The following is a 27,348-nucleotide window of genomic DNA, read 5'->3' on the forward strand; positions in this document are numbered from 1 at the left end:
CAAATGCATAAATATGAAACAACATTAAAATAAGTTTTTTGGCTAGATTCATAAAAGGACTGTGGTAGTGATGCATTAGAATCTCTTTGAGACTGCAGTCAATATGCCAGCATGAGATGCCCCAGCACCTTTTATAGTTAATGGGAAAAACATCGGTTCCCTTACAGGCACACTTCAAAAACTCATGCATTGAACAGAAGGTCCCCTGCAACTAGCTGACTGAGTATGTTCAGCAGAGACATTCCAGTATTTTATCAGATGACTACTTAATGCAGTCTGGCTTCTGGACATAGTCTTAATTTTATCTGTCAGACTGCTATATTTTTTCATTTCTCTGATTTGGATTTGTCACAACTACAGTATGAATTTTCTGTATGTACACTTGACTTCAGCTTGAATCTAGATGATTGGTGTGACTACCTACAATCTCATTGGATGAAAGAAACATCTACTTAGCTCAGGCAAGTCATAAACTGCCCTGCTGAAGCTGAGATAGGAATGGCATGCCACAATGTGTCTCTTAAGACCCTACAAAAGATAAACAGGGAAGTGGCACCAAATGAATTAATTATCCTCAGGATTAGAAGCAACCTAAGAGGCTCTTTTAGATGACAGTTTTAGACTTGAGTAATTCAAACCTACTCAATTTTCTAGTGATTTTCCATAAAAAATTCTACGGTATGTGCAGGAACTTCTTACTCTTCATATATATATTCTTGTCAGAAAAGAGTATTCTTGACATTTATGAATAATTAGTCTTGCATACCATTTGTGGCTCCCATGACATACACGCTTAACCATCTAATTTTGGTTCCTTTTCTACTGGCTGTGCTATGTTTACTCAGAACATAATCTACCCATGAATTACTGTTATATAACACACACATCTATAATAACAAAGAATGGATGTACTTCTGGAGTAAATGGTTTCCTTCTTTGTTTCTGTAAGCCAGAGTGAAGAGAGTTTTAGGAAGTGTACTTTTGCTCTCCACACAGAAGTATGAGAATGCCTACTCTATTACAGAGAAGACAGAACAAATTCCTGGGGTCCCTAACCAGAAATGTGTTTTGTAGCCAGAAGAAAACTCTGTTACTTGGAAACGGAGTGACTGTGAACGTACCGTTGTGTTTTTACCAGGACATCACCTGCATTTTGTTAGAACTGAATAAGCCTTACCAGGACTATTAAGTCATTTTGAGAATGCAGCATTGACAATGTACAACTACTGTTTTTCCAGAGTGGCTAAAGGGGAAGCCAGTAAATCCTCTTCCTTCTTTGGAAACCCTGTTTTTTTTTTTTTTTTTTTTTTTTTAAATGCCATACTGAGACCTCTTCTTAAATGGATTTTAATAATGAATTCACTTTTTTGCATGTGTAACCCCAAACCAGACAATCAGCAGGAGAAAAAAAAACACATTAGGGTTACAACACTAAGAGCTGCCACTGTCAGTAGATCTGTTACCTAGTCACTGCTGTTTCTGTCTGGCAGTTCTCCACATAGCAAGCAGACAGCAGAAACAGTATCATTAAAAACAAACAAACAAACAAGAGCCACAGACCTTGTCTACAGGATTCAAAGACATGTACTCAAGATGATGACTCAGTGACATTTGTGTTGTTCTTTTCAGTAAAAATATTCTAAATTCAGGCAGTTATATGACATAGTGAAGCTAAGAGGCACCTAGAGCACTCAGAAGGTTAGATACACTAAAAACAGATGAGAATACTACAGAAACACTGAAGAATGGTTAAACCTATGTGTGCAAAAGAGCTACCTTAGTTAGATGAAGTATGTATAGAATAGGTTACATTTCACACATTTTGAGAAATCAAAGGCACTATATCATTAAAAAATGAGAATATTAGGGAAAAGAGTGTTTTACACTTCCCTTGTTTCATGCTTTGTTTTCCTAATTCCCCGTTCCTAGCTTCTTTTGAAATAAAACAGTAGGCTTGAAGGAACTCTGGTCTGACAAATTATGTAGACTTTTGTGCTTATAAAAAGCAAAAGACAGCAAACTGGAAAAAAATAAAGTAACCCTTTTAAAGGTGTGAACCTAGCTTGCAGCTAATAACATAGCAGGGAAGGTTATCTGTTTAAAGTTGGACAAAATCCAGCTAATAATTATTTTTTTACACCTGATCTGTTCACAAAACCTGGAAAAAAGTAGTAGATTGGAGATGAGAAAACATGTATGCTTGCAGGTTTTTCTATCATAATGAAAACTGAAAATAAAGATATGTGTTGTAGGGACTAGGGATGTTTTTATTTCATAAATTGTTTCTATAAGCCTCAAAATCAAAAGTACATTGATCTTCAAGAATTGCATGAAAATACATGGAGAAGCTTATTTTTTTTTTTGTTGAACAAGGGTCCTCCGTTTTTGCAAGGAGAAGTACTGTAACCAGTCTAAGGATTTTTATTTTTAAATATAGGATTAGATAAGTTTGGCTTCAGACATTATTGGCATTTCAGTCTCTCAGTGAGCTATAACCCCATTCCTCTAATTAAGGCCTAAATGAAACATAATGGGCCCTCATCTCACAACACAAGCAGATATCTACAAGTGAAAGGTGCTAAACGCAGTTAACAGGACTCCATCTAGATAGGGGTTGACAACTATAGAACAGTAGCAATCAAAATGAGGAATATGTGCCGTTACACAGTTTGTACAAAATGATCTAAATCTTTTTTGAAAGCAGAACCATTTATGACACATGATTACCTTGCCGGTGAATCATTCCTCCGTGCATAATTCTTGCCACAATGCAATGGTTCAGCTCATTCATTTTTAAAGTGATTCCCTAGAAAAAGAAGTGTTTATACTCTTAAGATAAAACATTCAGCATTGTGACTCTTGAATGGTTAAGAACAGTCACTGTTCCTAAAACCTTGAGGGCAGAGTATAAATTTTAAGGTAAAAAACTTTGCCACTCATTTAAATATGAGCAATGAAAACAGATGCTATTTATAAGATGAAGATGCAATAATTTCATAAATCAGCATATAAGATTCTGGTTTGTTAAAAATGCAATTTTATATTCAAGTAGAGATTGTCCAGTTCAGTTTTACATTTTAAAGCCTAATCTAGTAATAACTACTACAAGTTCATTTTTAAACAAAACCAGCTATAGAGGTACTACTGCAATATAAATACATGCACAGAATTTTAACCAAAGGATATATATAGGATATATAGGAAGGTAAGGATATACAATGGCTGCTGAACTATTCCATCTACACTGGCAACTTCAAAATGCAAAAACTTTCACTGAATTCAATATAATACCGGTCTTTACAAGTATAGAGTCAAGCAAAACAAGCAACGAGGTTCTCCCCATACCATTGGTTCATCTGTGTTCTTCTGGAACTGCACCAGTCGAACTCGTGTTACATTCTCCATATCCATGTCACCGTTGGCGCTTTCTGGAGAATCTCCGTTTAAGTATGGAGAGGTGGGAGGAGGTGTAACTCTCAGCGCTTCATCACTGTAAACTTCATGTGCCACTACATCATGAGTTTGAAGTAAGGCCTAGAGGAGATTATAGTAAAAGACCATCATCTTCCACCATCTCTGCTGCCCTTCATCTCATTCCATATAAATACTTTTGAGGCTCTCCAGACATTAGAGGAAACTCAGGGTATTCTGCCTCACTTTCTATACAGGCACTTTTCTCTGAAAAGAGTCTAAGAGAAACTTTATCAGACTGTGGATGCATATCCACAAACCCAGACTTTAAAATCTACACAAGTAAATATCATTTTCTACTGTAGATATCACAATGAAAATGAGGTTGCTTCCCTCTCCCCCATCTTCTCGACACCTGCAAAGTATCAGAATTAAGTCATTATTATTTATGTGCCTAGACACAGAATTAGGAAGCTACCTTTTTAAGCAAATTATTCCACAATAATTACCCTTCAAAAATGAAAAGGTATTCGGATCCCATGGTATTTCATTATAATAAAGACAGACTGTGGATCAGTACTGAATTAAATACTTGTTTTGTTTGTTTACCAGTTTAAACACTTCCATATTCTCCTTCTCCTACAGCATGGCCCAAGTACAACTGCACTGAGTTCAAAATACTTGACGAAAGTTATAATCTAAATCAACAAACTGATCAAATACTGCTTCATTAATCTTGCTTTCTTTCCTGATGCAAAGAATGGTACAATACGTAATAGATTAAATATATTTAATTATATTTGGAAAGCAGAACTACTGACTGTGCAAGTACTCTAAGCTAGGGCAAAGACATGAAGCCTGTGTAGCTGTTAAAAGTGTAACACATTATTATAAGATGAAAGTGGGACAAAGTGTAAACATTTGCAAAGCAGTATTCAACAGTACCAGGCTTTTTAATATTTCACTTTTCTCTAGGGTATCTTTAAGAGCCCTGGAGCATATCCATTTCATACCTGCATTCAACTCTTAACAATGAGTATATTACAGATAAATTGCTTCTGACCAAAAACTAAATATGAATTATATATGAACACACCTGTACTACTCCTGTACTAACTCATCAAGGATTAAACAGAGAAAGATCCCACCTCTGTACTCAAATGGCTGGACTTTTCAGAGAAGGACTGATAAATCCAACCTAAGTTCTTACAATATACAGCAGACTTATCAGTCACCACTGTAGTTAGGTCAATATGTATGACAGTTAACATCTTGTTAATTGCCATTTAAATGCTCATAGCTCTTACAAAACCCATCAATCTTGCAAGCCTTGAGTCAAGGCTTGACCACCTAGAATTGTTTTTGGGAGAAAAATCTGATTCTGCTACATCTTAGTCTTCAATTAAAATGTTTAAGCAAAACAAACTGAAATAGCAGTTAAAAATGTATTTCTGAAGTGGAATTCAATGAAAAAACAGGATTTTCTTGGCCTCTATTAAATTCTAAATTTATTCCTAAAATAGCACTTCTGAAGTGTACCATGTTAAATAAGACAGCTTCATAACCAGTGTAAGTTACCTCTCCTCAAATCAAACTATAGTTAGGAATTCAGCATTATAATGATGGAACAGAATTCCCTAAACTAGCAATGCTTTGCTCACATTCACTCCTGTTTTTCCAGCATTTCAAGCTTATCTACATAAATACTATTTTACTTAAACACTGAACTGTATCTGCATTTTCTGTTTTTGTTTTTGTCTACCACAAGCTCAAACTTGCAACAATTCCTCTACCTGCATCTGTACTACCTAAAAGCAATGCTTTCTATTTAAAGGACTTGCCCATAAATGCAAGTCAAAACATTTTAACTAAATCAATTCTTTATTTATTTAATTGGGTATAAACTTTTATGTTAATACTCCTATATAGGTTTACAGCAAACATGCAGATTTAGCTTAATGCTGTATTTCTAAACATCAGATACTCATTCCAGTATCTGAAAGCTGTTTGCAGTTGTCCCAGGTAAGACCAGAGCATCCAAGTGCAATCAGGCCTTAGCTCTGGCTGTTAAAACCCATCCATTCTAGGAGCACAGTCTTGGCTTTGTGTGTGGACACTATTTAACAGAGCAGAATAATCTTCTGCACCTCCCTCAGCTCTATCTACTCAAAACTACTTATTCGACTTCATGCAGGTGCCTGTATCTGCTGTGCTCTCCACCCTTAGTATTGCATTTCTTATGTAATTCAGTGCCTTACCTTTGTTTCACATCAAATACTTGCCTTGCTTAAACTGTATCTTCAGCAATAATATATACCTTGTTTAAGACTAAAATATGGTAATTGGAACATTTTTAAAGCTTCACAATTACATTAGATGACTTCTGAATGTTTCAAAAAAATTAACACAAATTCATAAGCACAGACATTAAAGTGCACTAACCTCAATTTAAATACTGAAAACATTTAATATAAAGACTGCTATTAGACTTTACCTAAAGACACTTATTTTCACGCATTTCTGTTAATCCTGATCATTTAGATTTTTTCCCTGTCTCCTTATTCCCTGCAGAACATATTAATCCTGCTGAAGATAAAAGTTTAGTGAGAACAACTGCTATACTATATTAAATGATCATTATCTACAAAGAAGAGTGTAGGAAGGCACAAGATGACAGAAAAGACTTCTAATATTTAATTAAATAAAAGTCTTCTAGTACAGCAAACATTTCAATTGTTGCCACACACTAAACACATATAACAGAACCTGTTACAGAAAAATCTCTTTGGTGTATTTGCAAAATTATTGATAGCTGTGTAATAGAATAAAAGCTCTTTGAAATTTGTACACAACAAACAAGATACTTGATGATCTTTTAAATTATACTTGAATTAATTACTTGCTGGAAGACTTTTATGTAAATTTACACACATTTATTCAAATCAATGTTCAAAATATATAGAATAAATTCATAATTGATTCCTGTACCTATATGGCACACAAGAGTAAAACAACAGTAAAACAACAAAAAACTTTGAACTTGAACATCTCCAATTGCAATAACAGTATTGATAAACCTGTACATTATTGACTTTGATTCTGTAAAGTCCTATACATAGTCTAAACTGTAAACACATATAAACTTGTAAGTAAATGAGATAGATTATACGCTATTGGCTTCTAATTAAGTATACACATTAGATAACAATATAAATAGTAGTAAAATACTCTGTTTCAGGCAAGTGTTAACACACATGTTGCTATTTATTGCATCGTATTGCTACAATTCCTACGCATTGGAGGTCAATAATTTACTAACAAGAGTACTGCCCTCTATAATGCCTGGCAAAGACATTGAATGCAGACCGACAACACTGTTTAACACAGTTATTTCCTTTCATAATAATATCTATTTTAATGGCTTTTGCTCTGAAGGAGCTTGGCAGAATGCCATTAAAAACAAACAAACAAAAAAGGCTTGCAACATCCTATAAGATGCATCTAGGAGCAGGAGTAGAATGATGGGAGAGAATGGGATTGTCTCTGACATCTGGAGACTCTTAAGTATCTGCACCCTAAAGGTATGGTGACACAGCAACATATGCTGACTTAACTGCTAGTTTACATGATTGTGTCAGTCCTCCCCTTGCTCATTCTGGCTCTGGCAGTATTCCAGTGGTCCCTAATTCTTCTGGCTAAACTAATCATTGCTTTGTTGGAGTAATTTTCTACATTTAGCACAGTGTAATATATGTGTGCAATATCAGAGGAATGTCAGAACAACTGCAAGGGAGAGGATGAAACATGGGAAAAGCACATGAGACTATTAACTATTTAGCTTGGGTTGCCATAGATTAGCTAACTGAAATTATTCCTCATTAAAAATATTTGTTATGAGATTGCAGCTTTTTCATTATCAAAAATACCTTCTACAGAACTGTAGCAAGACAAGCCTGACAGCTGCTTTTAAATTCATGAGGATACCAGGTGGAAATTGAGATATGTAATAAGAGAGGATTTCTGACTTACTTTTCTTGTTGCTTAGTAATTAAAATTTCATATGCCACAATCATTTTTACTGATGCCTACTTCCAAAATAGTTCAGAATTAAAAAAAAAAAAAAAAAGCTCTTTCTCCACACTGCCTAATGTTTTTGCAATACTATGTGGTAATTATGCAAAAAATGTAAATAAAATTAATATCAAATTGCATTTACAGAAGCTAGGCAACACAGAGTATTGTCTGTGGCAGATTTTTCCATTTTTATCTTCCTAACAGTATGGGTGAGAACCATTCTACCTTGTTTTATGTTTTGTTTCAAGCAAGTATTCCTGTATTTGATTCAGATTTGCTACAGGCTTCAGGAGAGGTATCATCCCCAGGAAAAAACATATCAGCATGTTGCAGAATACAACAGAAAAAAATGGTGTCTGCATTAGCAATAGGTGCAATGAAACAATAATGGATTGAGAGAGTAAAGCAGCTAGACTAGTGAGGACCCTATGTATACACTGTACTCATTGCAGGAGTTTTAATTTCTGACAAGTTTCTACCTTTCCCTGTAAACTGTATGCCCATCAGCTGCTAGGTTACACGGGTTGAGCTTCTGGAGGACATCTTCACAGTTTTTAAATTTACCTGCAAGGAGCGTAGTTCGCATGCCCTGTACATGACACAAACCAAAGTATTGTAAGGGTGATTCAGGAGATTCATTTGGAAAAAATACTCCTGATCTGATCTAAAATAATAACATAAATGTACCCAAAGCTACTCTGGCTATCAAAAGAAGTTACTGGGACATGTAGCTACCTAGATTTCTTCTTATATATGCATATAAAGTTGATTTCAGCTCACTCTTTCTTGGAAATCAGGTATGCAGATTTACAGTAATTCAGCTTTCAGGTGAGCAAATTCCACAAAGCCCCCTGCATAAAATTCTTGTGTTAGGGAAGTTCACAATTCCTTACTTCCAACTGATGAGTGCAGAACAGAGAGAAGAAAACACTGTTTTCTGAAGTTATGAATGTCATCCATAGCATAAAAAAAAGAAATCCTTTAACTAACCTCCAGTAGCTTGTTATAAAGCAGGGACATCCTGCATCCAACAAGATTTTAAATATAAAAAATATGTTTAAAAAAAATAAAGACAAGGGTCAACATTTGCTTACCATGAAATGAGGTTGTGTTAAAATACGCTTTAGCTCCTTTGCATCATTGTTCTCTGGGTAACACGAAATTTCTTCCAATACCTGTACAACAAACAGTAAAGATACCCATAGTAACTGTCTTCTAAAGAAAGCTATTAATCAATCAAATTAAACTCCTCACTGGTCAGTCAGTATATCTCCTAAAGATTATATAAAAGAACGTTTTTGACAGAAAAGTGTGTAGGAAACCATCATTCCACTCCAAGAGAATAAAACACCTCATTTCAATTTTCTTACTTTCTGTGACAATAAAGAAGACATTTGATGGAAACAGTTGCTCTTTTTTCAATTGATGGTATTCCTGTAACAGCTAAATATGGAGACAGAAATGAAGCACCAACCTATAGGTCACATATACCACCACCACCAATTGCTACTTTCACACATAATCTCAGCTTATTAAAACCACCACTTTAAAAGCAGAATTAAAAATACTCATAAAATGTTCTCTCCACGAATTAAATTTTTAAAGACACAACATACAGGTAGTCCATCTGCTACCCCACCTACAAGCTCCAGTTTTTATAAAATCTGGGCCATACTTCAGCTTATCAAGGAGGAGGGAGCAATTTTTAACTCATTTGCCTGCAGCCTGGAAATTTCACCTTTATTTTCAACATATAAGTACTTGGACAAAGAAAGCAGAGTTTTCTGCTCCTGGAAGCACCTCCCAGGATTAGCTGCTAGAAAATTCTGCAGAACAGAACTTTGGGGTTTCCATCAGTGTGACTTCAGTTATTAGACAGTGTTTTGAAGTCTTTCTATTCATTTTATTTTAATAATACTGTAAACATTTTTTCCATGACATTACTCCCCAAAACTATATTTATTTCTATTGATAATATATAAAACAACTATTTTTTAAATTATTTTTTTTTTTAATTTTTTTTTTAATTTTTTTTTAACTACTTGCAATAAATAAACAAAACACTATGTGTCAGGTATAGCAATTAGGAAAATCTGTGGTCTACATATGTTCTGTAACAATGAACCAACTTTACTGCATCTCTAGGTTTGCTCTTCTTGAAACTGATACTTTTTTTCCCAATTTATATAGCTAATACTAAGAAATGTTTCGTGTAGAACTCATATGAACATCATACTTTTGCTTGAAACCAAGTAATATGTGTGTATAAATATCTAAATATATAATCCTTACAGACACAATGGAATTCTACAAGTTTATGCAACATGTTATGTAACTTAAGTAAACAATGGTAGAATTCCAGAAATAATTCAGATTATGAGCCAGAATACATACCAGTATGTTAATGAAGATAGAAACATTCCATTTTAAATGTTTTAAAGAATAAAACTTTCTAAGTCAAAAAATATATTTTAAAGCCATTACCTCTTTGGCTCTCTGTACAGCATCACTTGGAGGATTCCTGATTTGTGGTGAAGATTTTGTATTTATTTTGTCATAAAGCTGAAATAACAAGAAAACAAACTATTGAAATCATATGCTACTTTATATAAAGTAATGATGAATCCTAACAATATCCGGCTTATGTTACCATGATGAAGATGACAGTTGAAACTATCCCACAGATGTTTTATATATAAAATCTAGCAGCTTGGGGTTTTGGCTTTTCATTTTTAAACATTTCCTGATTTGAAAAGTGCCATACATCCAGAGTTTATAGGATGACATGGGAAAGTTCAAGAGGTTAAGGGATTCTGCAAACCTCCCATGCTTTTCCAGCAGATTTACAGAAACTATATTCTACCAGAAGTAATCCTACAAATCTTGAATAAGTACTGTAGATCATACATTCCACTATAAAATCAAATTAAACTGCATATTCCACCTCTCTCAATAAATCAAACATCACACACTCAAGAAGTAGCATTAAATAAAGCTCAAAATATGGGAAAATGCTACTGAAGGCAGAAATTTACAGTAAGTCTTTGAAATGGAGAAAAAGAAACTATTCCAAGAAAAAGAGTTCACAATAAAGCCTACCCTTATTCTATCAGGATTTTCTATCGGACAGAAGAACAATGATTTATTTAAACAGGCAATCACAAAGCTCCCAGGTTATTATTATTATTTTTTATTATTGCTATTTAGAGAGAAAGAATCATATGATACAAAACACATCAGCTGTCTTCAATTTCAGATTAGAGACAGATGGTATAGGATCTCTTTCATACAAACCTAACTGTGCATGTTTTAAAGGAATAAATGTACACTTAAAAATAAACAGGCATTGTACAAAAAACTATTTCAAACAACATAAAGATAGTCACCTCTGTGACCTATTTATGTTAGACCACTTATTTGAAATATAAGACAGAAGATAAAGCTAACTATTTTTAGGATATTAGAGAAACTTCTTTCACAGTGAGATGGTGAAACACAAGGACAAGTTGCCCAGGGAAGCCGGGGAACCTCTCATCCTTGTAAATACTCAAAATTCAGCTGCAAAAGGCCTTGAATAACCTGACCTTACAATGAAATTAGTCTTGCTGAAGGCGGGAGACTGGACAGGACAACCCTGGTCTCCCAAGGTCCCTACTAACATTTCTCCATGAGTCTAACTAAACACTACCCAAATTTCTACATTATCTTTGAAGATACTACAGGTATCTTCAAAGGACAGTACTCAAATACAAAAAATCATGGATGGAAACAAACATTCAAAATACACAAACAATCTAACACCTTCGTAATATCAAAACACTGTAAAGGATAAGTTGATAAGATCCCCAACGTTTAGGGTGCTCAACAAGGAGATATCCAAAGCTTTCCTCTGGGACCTTACAGCCCCACTGTTTGGCAGAGGACAAGCCTTCAATGGCTGAAATTGTCAAGCTAAAGAAGTGCCTTCATGTGCCTCTGTCACATGAAATACCATAAAGTTTTAGAAGACAGATAAACTGCAAGGCATATACAGGCTAACAACTTTGCGTTCTGCTGCCAAAATACTGCTATACTCAGTAGCTTTCATTGACCACTGCTGATGTTCTTAAAAGCAAAGCTTTCTGCTAGCTTACAGTTCAGGACATAACTTAGTTGCACATATAATTATTTATTTGTACCTCTTCCTAAATTAATAAACAAAACCCACCAAAACTCCAGGAACCTCCTACATTAATAAACAAAACCCACCAAAACTCCAGGAACCCCAATTTAATAAGTTTCATCTTTATACACCTGTTAAGAAGCTGCATCAAATTTAAATTGCATGAACTGTGTACAGTGTAAAGTGCAGGAGGAGCTGTTGAAAATTCACAATACACAGCACAATTATTATTATTACTATTGACTGTGCTTTTCTAAGTCACACATGCATCTTAAGATTAATGACATTACAGAAAAGTTACCATGAAAATAAAAACACATATATGGCAATACCCCGTGAACAATTCATCTTGTCCAGGTTCGTGTCTTTATGCTTTTCTAATGCATCCTTATGAGAATTTAAAATAATACATACAGGACTGTATCAAAAGTAAAATTTTAACTGTTTGCAGTCACAGTAAAAATGAGAACATGTGACCAAGGTATATATCTGTTAAAGCATGTGAAGTCCAAAAACTGCAAAAGGATGTTAGCTTTTTTAGCAATAAACCTACAAGAGTATTTACTTTGCTGCTTCTGATTGATTCCACTGTCACACATTGGGACAAAACCTGTTCTATACTGTGTATGTCAAAACAGGGGATATAAGTTTGCAAAATATAAATCATGCAGTTTCAAACAAAGGGAAGAGGCCTCACAACTTTGGACAGTCAACCTTTTCAGGTTTTCCCCATGGTCAGAGACAAGCCTTGCTGGAGGGCAATTCAAAATTTTATCAATGATATTGAAAGGACTGTATTTAAACTATACACACATGAAAGACTGGGCACATTGTTGAATGTGATCAATGAATATATTTCACAGTGTTCTGTATTAAAAATAATACATTATGAAGCATCTTGAATCTACAAAGTCTCCTTTTCTTTAGGAGAAAAGGGACTTTTAGGGACTAAGGCACAAGAGCATCCTTTCACATGCTACAAGTATTGGAAGTCACAACTGAGATTAACACAGCTCTTAGAAATAATCTAATACCAGCAAAATTCCATACTTAAAATGTAGATTATGTTTAACACTCTTGATACAGTTTATTTTCACTTGTAATTCCTTTTTGATTCATTCATACTTTTGCTTTCTAGCTCTAGCTGATTATCATATTTGCTTTACTCCATTTCTCCCAGTATTTCCAGTATCAAAAATAACAGAAAGCTCAATGAAAATCTTGAGAAAAAATTAACCTTAACCTCTCCCATCTGCTATAGCAACTTGGAGGACAAAAAAGAGGCAAAATTAACTCAGTAAAGTTGTACTTTTCCTCTCTACTATTTTATTACTTGCTAAATGTTAAGTATTCAGTACTCTTTTACAAAACATAATGTATGGCATTAAACAGAAAACGAACAACATAATTGTTGTAAAATGTCACAGAAAATGTAACCTTTGTCATTTTTTTGAATACTTGGCATCTCAGTCTCACTCCTCAACACAAGTTTTCTGCATTTCCTACCCAGAAAATTATCAAAATTAAGAGCTTGCTCTAGAAAAGCTTAACAAACACAAATGATATATTAATGAATCTTGATATAAAAACATAAATTGACATTATAATTAACAGAACAGAACTGCTTCTTAAAAAGACAAGTTTTACTTTAAACTTTGCATGCTAGAACACAAATGCTACGCATACCCACAACCAGTCAAGCAGCAACACTATCAGTTCACCAGCTTTCTTCGTAGGAGTTGAGACATTTTGTCTTCTGTCTGTAGAAAGGGAGTTCGTTTCTTCTGATGCTTAAAAGCAGACAGCGCAGAAGTCTCATCCACAATCAGGCAGGCAAGACAAAACAACAAACTTCTCTCTTCTGACTATTTTTTCAGACATGGAGAAATTCCATTTTAACCCTTTCCTGTAACAGGAGTCAGAATACTGTCCAAACATAATCCCTATTTAAAGTCACACTCAAAATTTTATATATGTCAGAAGTAGCATAAATTTAGCCTCACTATCCAATACAATTCATGCAATCAAAGTTAGACCACACAGTGAACTCAGTAAGTATTTATTTTATCAATCCAGAATTGGGAAGCTTCTGTGATGCAAAGGAGAAAGTTTTGTTAAAACAAAAGCTACTGAACTGCTGGAGCATAAAAAAATATGATCTTTCAATACTAATACACATTTTGTGAGGAATCAATTCAAATGGACAAAGACTGGGCTGTCAACCTTTAATATTAAATCCCTGAACTGAAACAACTAAAAATAGTTATTAAAATGGCCCTGCGTATGTGCTGCTATACTCAAGAGTAGCACTTGGCACTTGTAGTGACACTCAACACATCTCCAGGTGCTTCACAGAACATTATGAACTCAAGACACATTTAAGAGAGATGCTTAGGGTCATGAGGCTAGGTACTGAAAATTTCATAAAGAAAACGTGGCTTTCCAAACTCCAGTAAAAAACTCCACGTACAGGGTCACACTACTTCCTCCTTTTCAGTCCGCATCACAAACAGTTGTGAATTTCTTTCTCTTCTACCATTGAATTGAAGTGTAAGTGATGAAAACAGCCTCCTATATAACCAAACATGTCCTTTTCTTCAACAGAACAGCACTATAAGGTCTCAAGTTGTGCCAGTGGAGGTTTAGTTTGGACATTGGGAAGAATTTCTTCACAGAAAGGGTAGTCCAGCATTGGAATGGGCTGCCCAGGGAAGTGGTGGAGTCCCCATCCCTGGAGGTATTTAAGAGGCATCTGGACATGGCACCATGTCCTGACTCTCTAGGTCATGTTGATAGTTGGATTTGATGATCCTGAAGGTCTTTTCCAACCTAGACGACTCTATGGTACTATGATTTGATGTTTCCTTTCTGAACAATGTAGTCATCTGCAACACGGTGATATTAAAAAAATGTTTTCCATCATTTTTAGTTTGATGTACTATCCAAGAATTCTCTGGTGGACGTGCTGCCCCTTGTACAGTAAGGTTCACTAACAAGCACCCTTGTTGCTCTTTGCTGTCCTTTGGAGATCCCTGCAGTGGCACTCCATTTACCCCAGATGTTTCATGGGCTACAAGTTCGAAAGAAATCTGTGACCTATTGAATGAAGCAAGCAGTAATATCCAATAAATGCTAACATGTCAAGTCCCAATTACATAATGGATAGATCACTTTATTCTTTCCTCTTCTAGTTCTGTTTCAGCATCATCTTTTCCATGCAAAATGTCATAAGCTCCCAACAGAAGTCTGCTTCCTTGTGATTCTAGACCCTCACGGAAACATTTCCTGGAAGGTAACAAATCCCACTGGTAAGCACACTAAGTAACTAGGTCACAGTTGGCAGGGCTTTAGCTTTAACTTCTGTTTGAAGGCAGTTTGTTCCTTGTTTTCCACTGTTATGGACTGTGCCTGAAGTTCACTGTGACCTAACATCAGTGATGTAACATTCATTTCCCAGCACAGTTCTTCAGCGCATGTTACAGCCCTATCCTGTATGAATGTCCAAAGCATGTTTAAGACTACCTTGTGAATGGTAGAGGATTACAAGTTACAGCCCCACACAGCTTTGAACTTTTATCCCTGTGATACACTTATCTTAAGGAGAACAGGAGTACATTCAACCTTTGTATTCAAACACCTTACACAGTGAAGTACAGCGCTGTAAAACAGTGACCAAAAGTACTTGAACAGGTTTCACAAAGCATAGTACTGGCTGAGATGAAGGTTTCCTAACACAGCATCCATAGAACAAGCCAGTTTGAAGCAGTCCATGAATTTTGTCCAGACAGAAAGGTTGGCTTCTGCACATGTTACGCAACAGACCTGACACGTGCTCTCATTGCAGCTTGGAATTTCAGGCACTCACACTTCCACTGACAGAAGTCATGCTAATTGGAAATACTCAATTTCTTTCTACATATTCACATTCATGCAACACAAATTATCTTTTACACAATGCTACTTTAGAACAGAGTTCCAGCTGCTGCTACCTGTGTCAAAAGTAACATAGAAGCAGATTTTATTATACCTTTACCTACAACAAGAGGTAAGAGAAAACAGTGCCATGTAAACTCAATCAACCACATGCAATTTCAACTTCTGCTCTAAGGCATCATGCCACATTTGGACCTCTTCACGTGTTTCATTTTAAATCAAGAACTTAACTTTTGAGGGGAAGAGATGGGAAAGGACACAACTGAACTGGGCACAACATGTCTCTGCATATTATTTTGATTCCCACTGCAGACAAATGACAAATGTTGTCCCTTACAGAGTCAAAATGACAAACATACACAAAACCCGAAATTCTGACCATGCAAACTTGACAGTAATGAAGCTAAATGCAAATTGGAAAACATTTAGTAAGTGTTTACAGCTTGTTAATGATGACATTTCTGAAACATGCAGAGGATACTACGTATTTCTTAGTGGTTAATGCCTCACTATTTGGAGAGGAGGGAATCTATTAACTCAGTCTATTTCAAGAACCGCTAGAATAAAATTCCTTGACCCTTTAGCATGCTAGACATGAGAACTGCCTGTCAGATGTGGCCCTACTGAGCTGCCAGAACAGCATCTTGGGAAAGGCCAAATGAGCAGGGTTCTTTCTGCTGAGGATGAATGTAAGGACAGACAGCAACAGATATGGTATCTGTCTTATGGTAGAATACATTATATGTTTGTAGGCTTCTTTTCACAGGGAAAGCATATTCTTTAGCCCCTATGAAGTGCACAGCCAAAGGCCTGTAAATCCACTGCCTTTGTAGTAACCCATGGTGTAAAAAGGAACCCAGAAAGAAATCTTCATTGCATTCAAAGAGTCTGGCTCTTTGACAGACTTGATTAGTAGTGACTTGATTACACAACACTTGGAAGGAAAGCATATAGTCTTTGCCAACGTTGGCAAGAGGCAGATATCAAGTGGCATTACATACATTATCACTCAATATTTTATCATCTCAATCTTGCATTCACATATTTTGTATGCTTGGAAACAATAGGGGAACTAGAAGGTTAGGGTATAGAACATTAAAAAGGTTTTCCATTCTGCTCTGTAAGTTAAATGGGGTATCTGTAGCTAAACCATTTGATCAAAACTTAAAAAAGTGAAAATGTATCCAAGTTTAAATTCTGTCAAGAGGTTACAATCCTCTAGCAAAAATGCAGGCAGTCATGAAGTGTGGAGAAATCACACAAAGTTTGACCTGAAACTGAGCCTATATAAATCAGTGTAGTTCCATACACACTAAATCCACTGTGCTTATGTATGTGGGTGTAACCATTTTTTAACCTGTAATTCTTATACTGCTAGTGTTTTGACAAGCAATTTTAGCTTTTGAAATGATACAGCAAATACTTACGTGTATCACATGGTGCATTGCTCTTTACAGTCTTCACAGAACATCAAAGATTTTTACTTTTTTTTTTTTTCTAAATTTATCTTTGATCTAGTTTTATTTTTAAACTGATAGAGTTGATAGCAGATTCAAAGACATGCTTATACTTATAGTGGCTCAGACCACATGGTCAGGTGACAAGATGTCCAGTAATATCTGACTTATATGATCTGTTCCTGTGCAAAGGGATAACTTTTTACCTTCAGCATACATTAGTTACAAAAAAAATGTAGCTCCACCAGAGAATTTACTCCTTTCAACAGAAACCAGTGCGGGCTATTCACTTACTACATAAATTCAAAGGTAAAGGAGTTAGGAAAGGACTATACTTTTACAAAATAAACTGCAATGTGTATGTGTTTTTCCATCCTTTTAATATGTTCCTGTTGATTTGCTTTATATTCACTGTGATTTTTTTTTTTACTTGTGTCACAGAAGCACTGATACTAATCAATTATGTTATCCTTCAAAATCTTACAAGTCATTATTTCCTTCTATTTAATTTCAGGTGTCCCCAAAATCTGAAGTGCCTCCTTTTTCCACTGACTACCTTACCTTGTTCACATACAAGGAATCCAGACTCCAGTATCTAACAGCACTAAATTTCACAATATGTTTTATCATGAAGATTAATCCACTGGTACAATGAAGTAGGACTCCAGCCTATTAATTTGTCTTGTATTTTAAAACAAACTTAAATTAATGACTATCACAAAAATTCCATTGACTGTGGAAGCAGTCGTTCTCAAGAACTGAGAGCAGATGTAAAAAAAATATGACAGACAGTACATGTATATAGATTGCTCATGAGGAAGAGGTTGCAAAATTCCACACCATGGGTCATATATGTAGGCCAACATACGTTGTTTCAAATTTGAAAGTGTGATAAACAAAGACAGGGATTGAATAATCTTACATAAATACATGCAACACTTTAAAACCATAGTGACAAAAACATTTAAATTTAAGTAGACTAAACTATACTCCCAACTCCTCATGAGCTCAGTGCAGACATCCAGCGTACTTTTAACTCCTCCTCTCTAGAGTACAAGGTACCTTCCATATGCCATCTAATCTTTTTCTCTTTCAGGAACTCCTTGCCACAAGTCCCTCTAGCTTTTTGTTTCGTTTTGCTTTTAGTCTCAACTATGTTCCTGAATCACAACCCAGATTTTTCTTTGTTGACGTAGTAAACCTTTTAACTTCTTTTGGAAAGATTGAAAGAAACGAACCTAGGATGACACAACATTTCTGCTTTCAGTTAGTGCCAATGAACTTGCAGTAGCGATGTGAAAGACATGGGTGGTAATTATGTAGTTTAAAGAAGTATCATATGATGGTCCTCCTCCATTATTATTTGGTTTTGAGCATTACACTTTCAGGTGGATATCAAACAATGTAGAAGATTTCAGTGGAGGGCAACAAAACCAGGAGATTTTAGAAAATATGATTATGAAGACACCAAGAAGCTGATAAAAGTAAACATAAACATCATGGAAAACTAATCCCTCAATGCAAGAAGGGCTAAGACTGGATCACACCTTGATATTTTCTACAGAATAACCTTTGTCCCCAGCTTGCCCCCCACCTTCCAATATGGGCAAGTGATCTACAGTACTAATTGTAGACTCAGGTTAAGCCTAAACAGGTTTCAATCCCAATTCTGTCACTTGAAATAACCCCTCTGGGTTAGAACACCGTCTTAAAGGAGAGGACATCAATGACCAACAACTTCATTCCAGGGAGACAAAGAACCCAAATACAACTAGGTAAGGCTATAATGAGGGTCTAGAAAGAACATGGCTTCTCACCTGCTGTGTGACACCCAGTGTATCTTGCACTGGGAGGTGTGAATGTCAGGATTACAGCCATTTTTGTTTCTCTCTACCCATGTAAGTCTTTTGTAATGACATACTGAGAATAAAAATATACTGCAGCAAGCTCATTAGTACAGAGAACAGTCAATGTGCACCAGACAACTACTTGAATTACTGAGGCAGGATGCAGTGAGGCCTGACTGACTTCAAAGATGGAAGCATATTTTACTAGGATGTTACTGTACTGCCTTTGGGAATCTAATGTAGTCTAAGTGCAGACAGAAATACCAGTCTGAAGAAAACTCCCAGCACAAACAAACCAGAAGCATTATTGAACATTTGTGGACCATATCCTAGGCACTATAGCATCCCTTCCAACTCAACACATTCCTTATTTTTTCCAGTTGTTAGAGTAAGTCCCAAGCTCTTGGAGAAGTAAGATCATCCAAGAATAAGAAGTTTTAACAGGGGAAAAAAAAAAAGAATAAAAAAACATAGCCCTTATGGTTAAAAATAAATTGAAACTATTTTGAACTACACTCAACATAAAAAGAATTAAAGAAAATGTGGAAAGTCAACCATGAAAATGATCCTTTACATCTTAAAATAGTATTAGTGAAGTTAATTAAATGTTTCACAAGTGTGAGGAATGTGCTTTAGTGTTCTTTGACAGATCAGGGCCCAACACCATTAAGAATACAAAATAATCAAAGGAATTTTTAGATTCTACATACTAAAATATAACTACACATTTATGCTTTTGGAATAACATAATGTTGATGTGCACAGACACAATGACAAACTATTGACACAAAAGAATTGATATTCGGTCAAGAGAATGGGCTAAATAGTGTTATCCTCATTTAAAGTATGTTTTTTATTAAGCTGTATTTCACTTGATGATTCAACACATCACTACTATGCTTAAAAATATTCAGAAATGACAGAACATTAGTTAGAAAGCAAACAGGCTAACTGCAACAAAACAACTGTTGAAGTGCCATGCAATCCAACCCAGAATTTTGCATTGTCATTAAGTGATGGATACATACATTTTTTCAAAAATGAATCTCAATCAACATAAATGTTAGTTTTATTTCTTATTTGCATTATCAGTCTTGTGTTTCAGATATCCCATCACACATCAACATTATATATTAACAAAACATAGAAGAGAAATGGTTTCTGCTCTGAAGACTAAATATAAGACAATTCTCAATATAAGGCAATTCTCTATATAAATTTGTAAGACAGAGAAACAAGAAGAGCAAGAAAACTATGAGATGATGCTGACTAGCAGACTGATCTACATATCCTGGGAACAAAGAAAATAAAATTCAAGCACATGAAAGAAGTTGAAACTGAAAGGTATTTTAGAGAATGATTATGAAACAATGAAGAAGAAATTCTAGAAGAGACTCTGCTTTTTTTTTTTTTTTTTTTTTTTTCTTCCCCAGATATGGCCTTCCAGACACGTTACCTTTTAGAGAAAAAGCATACTGTGCTGGTGATGAGGATGATCCAGTCCACCTGCTGAAAGCATTCTTCCAACAGTTCTCCCTAAGGCTTGGTCGCTGTTCCTTGTATACTACTTGGGAAAGGAGTTTCCATTGCAGTGGAAGACAGTCCCTCCCACTCTCTGGGGCAGTGCATGCTGCCTCTGCTGGTCTGGGATAAAAGCCAGATTTGGTTCCTCAAATAGCAAGGTGCTGTCCTGCCAACATAGTTTCTTTCTTTCCACTTTTTTAAAAACAATTATTTTCCATTTGCCTTTGTCTTACAAACATATCAATTAAAGGATAATTAAAAATAGGAAAACAAGGTGATTTAAAAATGAGAAAGATTTATTTTGTCTAAGCATAACATGCTCTGGGGGAATTTGGCAAGACATCTAGTACACATACAATTTCTGATTTATATTTGGGAAAAAAATGCATTCATGTTTCACTGAAACATGTTCCACTTACTAGTTTTAGCATAATCAGTATTCAAGAGGGTAAGGACAAATGTTGGTCAAAAAAACTTGAACCACACTATGTGCTACACATAGGAAATCATACTTATGCAAATGAAAATAAGGAAAAATGAGACATTTAACAAAAATATTAAAGCTTTTTATACTGAATTGCTGGGTTTGTTTTCTGTATCACATACAGGAATTCCACCAGTCTATTAATGGTTTAAAAGAAGTGAAAGAAAAGGGAAATGAAGGCTTTGTGAAAATAGAAGTAAAAATGTCTCTTGATTTGCTTTTATCAAATTGTAAAACAGATTTTTCAAATTTGCTCAGAAAAGTGCAAAGCGGGGATAAATACATGAAAAGTTTCGAACATTTTCAAAAGGAGAACTAAAATGTCAATCATGGCTGGACACTGCTGAATGGCTGATACTTTAATAAAAGACATTCATGTGTCCTGCCAACATCTAACATTGGGAGGGTAAACAGAGCAAAACAAAATAAATCCAGTTGAAAGTTTTAGCCAACCATGTAAGATGCTAAACTGAGGACCCAACAACATTCTTTTTAGCAAAAGAGAAAATATGTTTCCTTAAAAGTCTGGACTTCAGGACTGAATCTGTTTGGATGACTGAGTTCAAAAGAAATATTAAAGGAACTCTGAAATGTGCATGCATGCATGTTCCTTTGAAGCGTTACCAAAAGCAGACAAGGAAAACAGACATAAAAGTGAGATTCTCTTGAAAAATCAGTATGCTTTAATAAATATATGCACTTTGAATATAAATTAAACTCTAAAGGGAAGAAGTAGCTAAACATACAGATATGTTTCAGACAGCTACTCCAAAAATTATTTCATTTCATTTAGGTAAAACTATACACGTGCAATGTACTACACCAGCAAAAGGTAAAATAAAATTTCTTCAAAACTCATCCTGTTTCTATTTCAGACACATTTACAGAAATAGCAACACTTACCTCAAATAATCTGTCTAGGAAAATAATGCAACAAACTTCTTAAGTTAATGGCCAAAAGATATCAGCCTAGAGCATGCTATCTGACTGAGGACAGACACAGACAAAGCTAGCAGCACAGAGAGGCCCCAGTCACACAAAAGCTGATATTGTTCTCCCGCTGAGCAAAAATCTCACTTGTAAATCGAACGACATCTGCATTCAGAATCACCCACAGAAACCGTCCCTGGAGAGGTGACCAGACTACTTGACTCAATAGGAGAAAGTTTTCTCGTCTCCTTCTATGTGGGCAGCTGTGTAAAATAGCAGCTTCCAGTTTTACTTTTTAGCAAACCTGGCTTCCTTTAATATATTGATAGAGATCAAACACAATTGTTAAGATCTTCCCCTTTAGGTACAGCCTTTGAAGCCCAGTATACTTTTCAAAACAGATAATCATTAAAGTAATATCTTTTGTTACGATACAGAAAACACCAAATACTAATGTCTCTAAAATTAGTAATCTCCTCACATTTGTTTCCAACTTCTTGATCAGTACTGCTGACAAAAGACAGCAGTACCTCCCAGGATCTTTTTCATGAAAGTCAATTAAAAAATCTTAATCAAATCATTTAACAAGGTTTCTAAAAACCTGTCAGTGGTAATAAAAGGCTGTTTCACTACTTAAATTTACTTCCCTTTTTCCATAAAGTTATTTATATCCTTTACTTAACTTCATTACATTCTTTATGATCTAAACTGGATACCAGAATGAAACAATCTATAAAGTTTTATATAGTCATAAACCCCAAAATTTCTAAGTCCCAAACAGGAATGTCCTACAGCATTCACTGTAATTATGATCACCACATTTCTAAAAGAAGTGAGAAAAAATACCTGTCCAACCCAAAGTTACTTTTTACATTATAAATATCTATTATTAAACAATATTTATATATATACACATAATGAATATTTCCAAATGCTTGTTTCTAGAAGGGTCTTTTCTTTACTCTCCTTGGCAAACAAAATTAAGATTTTAATACTGAATTATTTAACTTCTGTACAGTAAAACAAGCAAACAACCCCCCCCAATAGTTTCTGTAAAAATTGAAGCTATTCAATAAACTCACACGAGGGCATGCTGGTATACTGCAGGATGGGCCCTAGAGTGAATATAAATTATTTTATAAGCAATTGTCACCTTTTTCCCCTTATTTTGAACGGCTTTGTCACAGAAGTGGAAAGAGACTTCAGATAGTTATCTAAGTAGACATACAGAAATGAACCAATTAAGAACTATCAACGGGATGCTAAGAACCCTGCTTTCTGCGGCCCTCAGAGGTGCCTGTTCAGAAGACATCATCTATTTTGTGATCTATACAATCTGAAAAAAAAAAACAGCAAGTTTGCACTCTTAACACAGAGACTAGCCTTTTATTTCCTCTCAGAAAATAAGTTAGTTCAGAAGCAAAAGAAGGTATTTCAGCAGCAGGAATGATCTATCATCATGTGCCTAATCTAAAAATAAGGATAACTCTTGAGAAAGAATAAGAACATGAGAACAAATTTAACTGTGGAAAACGGCCAAGAAAGAGGAACAGCAGTTTTTAATGCAAAGTGACAACTTAATGACAGATTACAAAATTCTTACTTAGTGGAATGTAATATTTCATAGGTGACTTGTTCTGGTGACTTCATTAACCCCAAATACTGGAGAGGAATAAACGGTTTCCCCAACAGAACTTCATTGAAGTACAGACCAGGAGCTCTTCAAAGTTCTGAGAGGAACTGGCATTGTATCAATGCATAAACAGAAGGTAAGCTCCCTCATTCAAGTTTCTGAAATGTAGAACCTACCCTTTCAAATAACAGCCTTTAACTGGCTTCAGTCTTTCATATGTGTATTTTATAACACTGGAATCTTCTAGAATTTTATTTTGTATTATTCTCTTCCAGATATCTTTGGGAAGATTCTATCATCACCCTTACATACAGCACAATAAAACAAAACCACTTTTTGATAGTGTTTTTCTTCTCACAAATATATTATTACAGAGTGCACTTAGAAGTATCACTTTCTAAGAGAATGACCATGACTTAAAAAGAATGACAAACATGACATAAATTCACTTCAGTATTTTCCGGTTTAATAGGCTACAGCAGACCATTAGAGAAATATTATCATTACTGAAATACAACTAACAGACTACTACCGTAAAGAACAGAAAAAAGTAAAAACATTGCAGAAGCATGAGTTAATGCCTAAAAGACTTATCATGAAGTGAAATACTTCAACAAATGCCATCTAGTTTGCAAAAAAAAAAAAAAAAAAAAAAAAAAAAGAAGTTGTATGATGACATAATAGTCATAGAATCAGTCATAGAATGGTTTGGGCTGGAATAGACCTTAAATCATCTGGTTCCAACCCCCCTACCATGGGCAGGGATGCCACCTCCAAGATCAAGTTGCCCAAGGCCCCATCCCCATCCAACCTGGCCTTGAACACTTCCAGGGATTATTCCCACCTACCATTCTTTGATTTTCAGAGTACAGTGTTACCAGAGCATTCTTACTTTCAAATGACACTAAAATAGAAGATGTTGTTCACTCACTAGTGGTTACTCAGTCCACAGGACTGCAGTATAACTAATCTAAAAGGAATGCCCTCAAAATACAAAGAATTGTTGACATTGGGTCCTCAGGGTCAAATTTTTTGCTCTACAGATTTGCTATCTTGTGTTGGAGTATGCTAATGCAGACATAGCTCTGCGGATTTGTTTCCTTCATCTGAGTGTTTTCTTGGTGGAATTTGTAGGTTGCTTTAGAAAAAAGCATAGTCTTGCCTGAAAGCAAGTCACCTGTCTTCAACACGAAATATCCACATACCCTGAAATCAAATCTGTGAAAGTTTTTCAGCTGATTGTACTGGGTCTGGCTGGGATGGAGTTAACTTTCCCTGCAGTGGCCCATACAGTGCTGTGCTCTGCACTTGCAGCTAGAACAGCACTGGTATCACACCAATGTTTTGTCTATTGCTGAGCAGTGCTGGCACTGCATCAAGACTCTCTCCACCCCAGCCAGCCCTAAACGGACGGAAGGGATATTCCATACCATGTGGTGTCACACTCAGCAATATAAGGTGGGAAAGGGGAAGAAGACGGGGGGCTTTCATGATGATCTCTGTCCTCCCAAACAGCTGCTACATATTGAGGCGCTGCTTCCGGGGATGTGGCTGAACATTGCTCGTTGATGGGAAGCGGGAAATATTTTTTTTTCTTCCCTTTGTGCTTCTGATTGGCTTTTACATTTTTTTCTTTTTCTTTCTAGCATACTGTCTTCTCCTCCCCTCTTCTTTTGAGGAAGGGGAATGAGAGAGTGGTTGTGGTGGAGTTTAGCAGCCCAGCAGGGTAGAACCACCACACTACTTTTTGACCTTTGTATTAGATCCTAATACTGTGTAGACACAGAAGCCAATGAAACATGATTTGCATCTGAATTTGTCCTTCCAAGAAGGTTTTGGAACTAAATATGAGGGATAAACTGTAAACTTGCAGTGATGCTGAATGTCCCTGTTGTGACCAAGAGCTGAAGTTCAGCAAACACTTCTACCTCAAAGTTGAATGTGTGTTTTCCCAAATTCACACAATTCTGGAGGAAGCATGATGTATCTACTTGTGAGGCATGCTTTGTTAAAAGCCATTGAGAAATATAAATGGGATTTTTGCATGTGACAAGCTAGGAGGCAATCTTGAAAGCAGGAAGTTCTTAAGTCACAGAAGTCTTTAAGTCACATGCGAGCATTTTTCAAACACCACATTACTTGATTTTCAAAATTAATTTTGCAAAATGGAGCAATTTTCTTGGAAGAAAAATCTATGAATCATCTGACATCACAGTTCATCTGGACATATAGTCAGACAGTGAACTATGTTGAAAGATAGCTAGTGAAGAAATGGAAACCAGATCTTGATTATGCCGTATCATGAGGCACTAACCTGTATCTTTCAACTCTGTGATTTTTGCATGCTTTTTTGTGGAACATCAGCTGTTGTCTTATGTATTAATGGCTCTCATGAACCTCAGGCTAATGTTGATTTAGATGACTGTGGCTATCACTTACTTTGTTTAAGTATAGGACAGAAACTGGCACGCTCAGGTGTTTCACACAGAAAAATGTCATATTTTTCATATTTTCAAGAATATCCATAGAATTTTTCTAAGATTATTACTTAAAAATAGTAATAAAAAGAAGTCAATATGCCCAGTTATAAAATTACATTTTGGATTTAAAATAAAAAATAAAATCCAGCACTTACCACATGAAAAAAGCTTATTATGATAAATTATTTTAAAGTACAGCAACTAATTCAAACCAAAGCATGAATCATTTACATATGATTAAATTAACTCTAATTTTTCTAAAATATTCTGCATGTATAGTACAAAAATGTACTTCTTTTGTCAAGTGCTAGTTGTTTGTTACAATCCACATCTAAATAAATTAACTTGCTATGAAACAACAAAAAAGAATATATGCAGGATAAAACCAAATTCTGGCTAATGAACAACAGATACAAAAATGTATTCAAACTGTTTATCTCAGAAAACTTACATCTAGTAGCGTGTGAAGATGCTGATCCTGGAAAACACTGTGAAGAAAATCTAAGTCTTTTTCACTGCAATCTGTAAGTGCATGAATTTCCTCCAGGCTGTCGAGCACCTGTGAGACTGCTCCTATGGGGCAATAAATAGGAGGGGGAAAAAAAAATTAAAATTCGATAGAGCAAAGACTCATGGCAAACTGAACTTTGGAAAAGGAAACTTTTACTAATCTTGTATAACTGGAGCAGGAACTTAAAAAAGCCAGAGTTTTACAGGAAAACACACTGAACAAACTTCATGAATATCAACAGTGCCCATATGTAATTATTCATAAGAAATGGTTTAACTGAAGGGAGGTTAAAACCTCTCTCAGGTATTTATTAAGTTTTGCTGGGTTGTACTTAGTCTGGTTTCCAACAACGTCTTATGAAGTCACTTCGGTTATCTGCTCAACCACCTGTCCTCACCATTTTTACTTCGACCTTCCCTTTCTTCACCTTTTGAACTGTTGGCCCATTTCAAATACACATCCCAAATTGGTAGAAATTTGAAAGAAACAATGCATTTAAAATTCTTTTTAAAATCAGCATCTGGATAAAGGAGGGAAGACAAAGAAAGACCTGACCGCTTTGTCCTCTAGAGTACGAATAAAAGGCTGTAAGGTTAGCTCAGATTTTTTTTTTTTTTTTTTCTGTTCTGCTTGCCTGGTTATCTCAAAACCAGACTTAGCACTTGCTGTCTTTTGAGAACAATGGATTGTTTTCGGTCATTGAAAGATGGGGTGATTTTTATATGGGTAAGGGTGAAAGAAGAAATGAGGGATATGGAGACATAAGGGAAAACCGGAAGGCATTGTGGAAGGTGGAAATCCATGAGGAAAGTTCAACTCATAGCTGGGAAGGACAGATAAACACAACATAAATCATAGTAAAACAGATAGATATAAATCTATAAAATAGATTTTTATTTTAA

General features: G+C 35.4%; 1 protein-coding gene across 3 annotated transcripts in view; it reads right to left on the reverse strand.

Moving 5' to 3' along the window:
• CASK (calcium/calmodulin dependent serine protein kinase) overlaps window positions 1-27,348 on the reverse strand; it is a 214,806-nt gene that overhangs the window by 33,118 nt on the left and 154,340 nt on the right. For all 3 annotated transcript variants that reach the window (XM_084285031.1, XM_084285030.1, XM_084285032.1), the window contains exons 11-15: window positions 26,387-26,508; window positions 9,970-10,047; window positions 8,580-8,660; window positions 3,346-3,534; window positions 2,728-2,806 (exon numbers count right to left, since the gene is read on the reverse strand). In XM_084285031.1, the coding sequence (XP_084141157.1) occupies window positions 2,728-2,806; window positions 3,346-3,534; window positions 8,580-8,660; window positions 9,970-10,047; window positions 26,387-26,508 (549 nt within the window). The remainder of the gene's footprint in view (window positions 1-2,727; window positions 2,807-3,345; window positions 3,535-8,579; window positions 8,661-9,969; window positions 10,048-26,386; window positions 26,509-27,348) is intronic.

Source organism: Netta rufina (assembly GCF_964035555.1).
Source record: "Netta rufina genome assembly, chromosome: 1".
Taxonomy (NCBI): domain Eukaryota; kingdom Metazoa; phylum Chordata; class Aves; order Anseriformes; family Anatidae; genus Netta; species Netta rufina.